The sequence below is a fragment of the Crocuta crocuta genome, unplaced genomic scaffold, assembly GCF_008692635.1.
Source record: "Crocuta crocuta isolate KB4526 unplaced genomic scaffold, BGI_CrCroc_1.0 scaffold96, whole genome shotgun sequence".
NCBI lineage: Eukaryota > Metazoa > Chordata > Mammalia > Carnivora > Hyaenidae > Crocuta > Crocuta crocuta.
This window is the reverse complement of record NW_027531522.1, coordinates 3,230,455-3,236,190: the sequence shown is the minus strand read 5'-3', so window position 1 is coordinate 3,236,190 and position 5,736 is coordinate 3,230,455. Positions and strand designations below refer to the sequence as shown.

The following is a 5,736-nucleotide window of genomic DNA, read 5'->3' as shown; positions in this document are numbered from 1 at the left end:
GCATTTTGTACATATTCCCAATAGGTTGTAAATCTATTGTTAACTAGACACACTGCTTTTATTTGGTATTTCTGAAAAGAATCATCTCAGTTCTCTCTCATACTTTTACTAGTTAAAAATACTGAATACTTAATAAGGAACAGGAAATATTCCCACATTCAAATACTGGCAAGGTTTCTCTGCCCGAGTGCTAGCGCAATAAAATAAACACAATCACTGAACCTGTTTATATTCTACAATGCTGCACATTTAACAGACCTCAACGCTTCCTACTCCAGTCTAGAAATACAATCCTTCACCCTCCCTGATGCCAACTAGCTCTTTTTAACTATTCGACTTCCATTTTTCATTAACCTTGAATGTGTATGTTCTTTCTTTTCCATTTCAAGCAAAAAAAAATCTACTGTGGGCAGTAGGTTTATGGAAAGTGGGTAGCTATTATGAATATACAATGTCAATTACATCTCAATAAAGCTGGAAAAAAATAAGTTAAAAGTATTTTTAAAAACATCCCCAATACATGTATTTTCAGCACATGGTTTAAATACTTGGAATAACATTTTCAGGTATTCCTTCTGGTGCCATAATGTTATGATCCTACAATATGATGTTTTAAAATCAAGTCCAAAAACTTTATAGATCCCTTCTACAGAGCACCTAAAAATTATACTAAGCACTATGCACTGAGTGCTTAACTTGTCCCATGTGGTTTCTTAAGATATATGCATTAACACACAGACATTTCCCCTTTAGGTTATCCTCCCAAAAAACTCAAAAGAGAGATACTGACTTTCCTGTTTCAAAGATGTAGAAACTGGGATTTGCATAGGGGAAATAACTCCTCTAGAATCATAAGCCTGAAGTGACAGATTCCAATTCTCCATCCCTGGTGAGAACAGGCTCATGGCTCCAAGGTCCTTCAAGTCTTAAATTTTTGTATAATTGACTCAGAAAGATCTGGCTCATTCAGAGTCTAAGTGAAACATGAAGGTTCATTCTTCAGTTTCCCATCAAATTCCAAATGTCTCTAAGTTTAAATGGCAACCTCCATGCCTGGAATGGAAACCCACATCACAACAAATTAGCTAAGTGGTTCCTACACAGTCCTTATTTATAGTCTCAGCAATTCAATTTCTGAATAACAGCTTGGTTGTGATGCATAAAAGACAGTCTTGGGAAGATGATGATGATTGTTTTTTAATAAACTAGATACAAAATTAGCATGTAAATTTATTACAGACAACAGACCCATGAATATTTATTAATAGAATGGAATGACACTTCTCACTGAATCCTAGAATAGTCTATCCTAACAAATGCTCATTAATGAATTAGTCAAAGAAAATGGCATTTGCTAAACTATCACTATGGAGTACTGTTCCATTTGAAATAAGAAAAACATTGCTTCCCTCTTTCCTTCCTCAAAGAATACACAACTATGATGTGCCCCAGACTCAGAGACTTCTCTCTGTTATGCCCACCTGAGAGGTGATCTCACCAAGTCTTCCAGCCTTAGGCTCCATCTCTGTGTTAATTACTCCCAACCTGATGTAGGCAGCCTGGACCTCTTTTCTGAACATCAGACTTGAAGGAAAACAGAATATAGCACCCCAAAATATTCCTCTTTGGCACAAAGATTATGTTGAATCAATTATTTTGAGAATTGCAGACACAAGAGAAGCTCTGAAAACAAAGCAGAAGTTATCCTTCTGCAAATTTACATTTATAAGGAATAATTATATTTATAAAGAATATAACATATTCTTTATATATATTTATTAATATTATATATTTTATAAATTTTCATTTGTAAAGACTATCTCCATTTGGAAGGGTCTCTCTCTCCAACCAGGAAGAAAGGGATGAGTAAATAACAGGAGGATCTTACCAATAAGAAGGCACCAACTGAAATCTGCATAACAGCCACGCTTTTGTTTACTGTGCTTTCCTGACAATCTTCCATAACTCACTCTTCCCCTCTATCCAACCCCTGTCTTTTGTGGTTAGGTGATGGTATTTAAGGTGGTGGCTGGGCCATTTCCAGGAGTTACTCAGTTTTCCTGGGTATCTCTCGTGTATACAAGAGGCATACACCCTATTAAACTTCTGTTTGTTTGTGTTTTTTTCTATTAATCTGTCTTTTGTTATGGGGTTGGTCTCATCCAAGAACATAGAAAAGTAAAGGAAAAATTATTTGCCCCCATACCTCCTAACTGGTCTACCCTTTTCTGCCCTCATCTTCATTATGATCTATTATCAAAACAGCAGCCAGTGTAATCCTGTTGAAAGATTAATCATACCAGATCATTCCTCTGTACCAATCCCACCCCCACCCCCAACCTCCTCATGGCTTCCCATCTTTGATAGTGTGATTTCAAATAAGAAATATATATTTTGGTCTTCATCCAAGGTTCAGCCTCAAAGCTTGTAAGACCCTTGGAATTTCCTAAATGATAATAGCAGTAGGATCATCTTTTGTTATATTCAGTCTTTAATCCTCAGTTCCTGAAATAGCCTCAAGTGGAAAAAGGTGAACTGTGTGTCTTTGGTAATTCACAACAAACTCCTGTGAACCAGGCCTTAGTTGACGTTCCTGAGGGGACTTTTGAAAAGCCCCTAAGGATGGAGGTTGGTTGCAAGGAAAACCAACCACTATTAGAGGGTGGGACCTGTCAGGCCCAGGCCCAGACCCAGCTCTGGAGGGGCTGGAGGAAGACCCACTCACCAAAAGCCAATGATCTTATCAATTGGGCCTCGGTAATGAAGCCTCCATAAAAATCTCTGAACTACAAGGTTCAGCGAGCTTCTGGGTTGATGAACAAGAACACAGTCAGGTGCCAGGAGGGTGACGCACTCCAACCTCCATGGGGAGAGAAGCTTCTGTGCTCCAGACCCTTCAAGACCTGACCCTTCAAGACCTCACCCCATGTGTCTCTTTATCTGGCCATGTACATGTTTGTATCCTTTACTACCCTGAGTTCTATGAGTGGCTCTAGAAAATCAATTGAATCCACAGAGGGAGGTATAGGAACCTCTGACTTAAGGCTGAATGGTCAGAACCACAGGTAACAACCCAGATTTGTGACTGGCATCTGAGTGGCATGAGGGAGAGCAGGCTTTGTGGGGCTGAGCCCTTAACCTGAGGAATATGACACTGTCTCCAGGTAGCAGAGTGTCAAAACTGAGTCAAGCTGTAGGACACCCAGTCAGTGCTGAGATTTGGAGAATTGCTTGGAGGTGTTGGAAAAGCACATCCGATACCTTATTGAAAGCCAAGTCTAAAGTCCTTCTGATGATCCAGGTCCCATACCACCATCTGGTGCTGTCCCCTTATCTGATCTCTTCTCCACTGGCTCCCCTCTCTCGCAGGCACACAGGGCTCCCAGCTGGGCCTGAGCCACCCAGGCCCACCCCTTCCTGCTTCCTGTGCTTTGCCTGGAACACTCTGTCCCCTGAGAGATCAGAATGGTCCCCCCCTCAAGCCTGTGGGTCTTCGCCCCAGTGTCATCTCTGAGAAGCTTCTTTTGACCACAGTGTTGATGAGGGAGCATGGGGCAAGCTGGGGGCAAAGTACAGGCTAACAGCACCCTCCCCTGGAGGTGGGACATGTATGATATTCCCTGGACACTCCAGGCCACCACCAAACAGGAAAGGACCAAAAAAAACAACAACAAAAGGGTAAATTGATAAGAGTCTCCACCAGTTTAGCAGAAAAAGGCAACCAAGGCGATCCCACCAACAGCCTAAAGTCCAGGAACTCCTGAAGGTCTTAATGTTAATACTTTGCTAGTGGGAAACCCCACCTCAGCTTGACAATAGCTAGGCCTCTAGTAAGTCTTTAGCATGTGAAAGTCTCTTTGGAAACTCCCTCTAGATTTTTATCTCCCCTGACTCCCAAAATGGTCACCCCCACCTCCCACACCTGCAGTGCAGCTCTTTCTGCCCATGGGGGTCCTGTCCCTTTGCTTTAGTTTAATAAAATCACTTTTTTGCACCAAAGACGTCTTCAAAAATTCTTTCTTGGTCTTTGGCTCCAGACCCCACAAACCAACCCCCCATCACCCCAAAACGTAATCAATGTCTAAAATCACAATCNATGTCCCCCCCCCCCCCCCCCCCCCCAGTCCTTCCTTAGCACCTAAGGCTACCATATTTACTATACAGTTTGCTAGCTCATCATCTGTTTTCTGACTAGAAAGCCGGGGCTTCTCAGACAGTCGAGGCTGCTGCTTGCCCAGTGCCAAACTCTGCCCTAAATTCAGGATTGCAGTCAGCACCCCAGCCTCTTCTCCTCCCACCAGAGCACCAACTCTGTCCCCCTGGCACTGTGGGGGAAGAGGAATTTACATGGGCGTCAGTGGTTCCTTTGTTCAGGCATTCACTGGGCACCTGGCATGTCATTCTGTCCACTGAGCACAGGCGGTGTGGTGTGTTTCCTTGGAGAGCCACACACCACTCAATGCCAAGGCAGGAAGTCATTCCTATCAGTAAACAAGCAGAACAGGTTAGACACTGTGCCCATGGCGCTTATTATGTGCCACCGCCAATATGTGGCTTTCACAACCACCACACACCCCCGTCCTGTGTTTGCCCTGATTTCGACAAATGCACCTCCTTCAGCAGCACCGGCTCACTGGGTCAGTCGCCACCATGGGGCTAGTACAGTGCTGGTCCTTTCTTCTCACTCCGGAGCCTCGGTGTGTGTGACTTGCCTCTACGCCAGCCCATCTGGCACCGCGAGACCCTTGACTTAGGGAATTTTAAGTGCTTGCACAGAGCTAACCTAGTGCCGGCCACTTAGTGATTTCAAAAAGGCTTTCAGAAAGAAAAACACATTTCCCCAGACACCTCAGCTCTACGTTATCCAAAGAAAAATGTGGGCAGAGGGGGAGCAAAGGATTATGGGAGGGAGGAGACGTAAAGAAAGCGTCAAGAAAGAACTATAATACTGGCAAACACCTACAGGGTACTAAGTATAGAGATGTAGATGTATAGCATTCTTCTGAAGACGCTACCCACATGCACTCATTTTATGTGAAGTGGGCACTGCCCATCACCATCATGGCTGCTTCCCCAGGTGGTAACTGAATCAGAGTTTTTAAGTAACTTGCCCAGTTCACGGGCCCTGTAGTGGGGGCGGCAGGATTTGAACTCGGGCACTCTTGCTCCATGAAGCCGTGCTCTCCGTTTACGTGAATACAGTAAGAAGTCAAAACAGGGGATCGCCGGCGGGCAGGCGCGGGAAAGGGACGCAGGGAGCGGCGGGCAGCGGACAGGACCTGGCGGATGGGGGTGGGGGGGGCGCTGCGGCCCGCGCGGGTCACCTGGGGCTGAACCGGAATTGTTCAATAGTCGACTCGAGGCTCTCGAGGATCTTCCGGCACTCCTCGGTCTCGGGCGCGTCGCCCCAGCTCGCCATCAGAGCCCGGGGCTGGCGGCTGAGCCGTGCGCCTCCCGCGGACCTGGGGGCTGGGCGGCGTTGGAGTCCGGAACCCGGCGTCCGTTGCCATGGCGACCCCTAGGGGCGGGCGGAGCGCGGGAATCCACGTGGTGCGAGCCGGACGCCTGCGCGCAGGGCATCGGCCGGGCGGCTTCCACCCCTGGTCTAACTCCGGGCTCCCAGACTGGGCGCCCTCTGCTCTGGACGCCCGCGGCCACGCCGCCGCAGAAGTGTCCCCAGAAAAGCTGGATCCCTCTAGCTGCCCCAGCAGCATCCCGCCACGCCCCCAGCCCTCC

At 46.3% G+C, this 5,736-nt stretch overlaps 1 protein-coding gene across 1 annotated transcript in view; it reads right to left on the bottom strand.

Moving 5' to 3' along the window:
* CUNH10orf67 (chromosome unknown C10orf67 homolog) overlaps positions 1-5,510 on the bottom strand; it is a 168,688-nt gene extending 163,178 nt beyond the window's left edge. The window contains 2 exon segments of the mRNA XM_077772452.1: positions 5,325-5,425; positions 5,427-5,510. Of these exon segments, the coding sequence (XP_077628578.1) occupies positions 5,325-5,425; positions 5,427-5,510 (185 nt within the window).
* Positions 5,511-5,736: the final 226 nt, after the last annotated feature.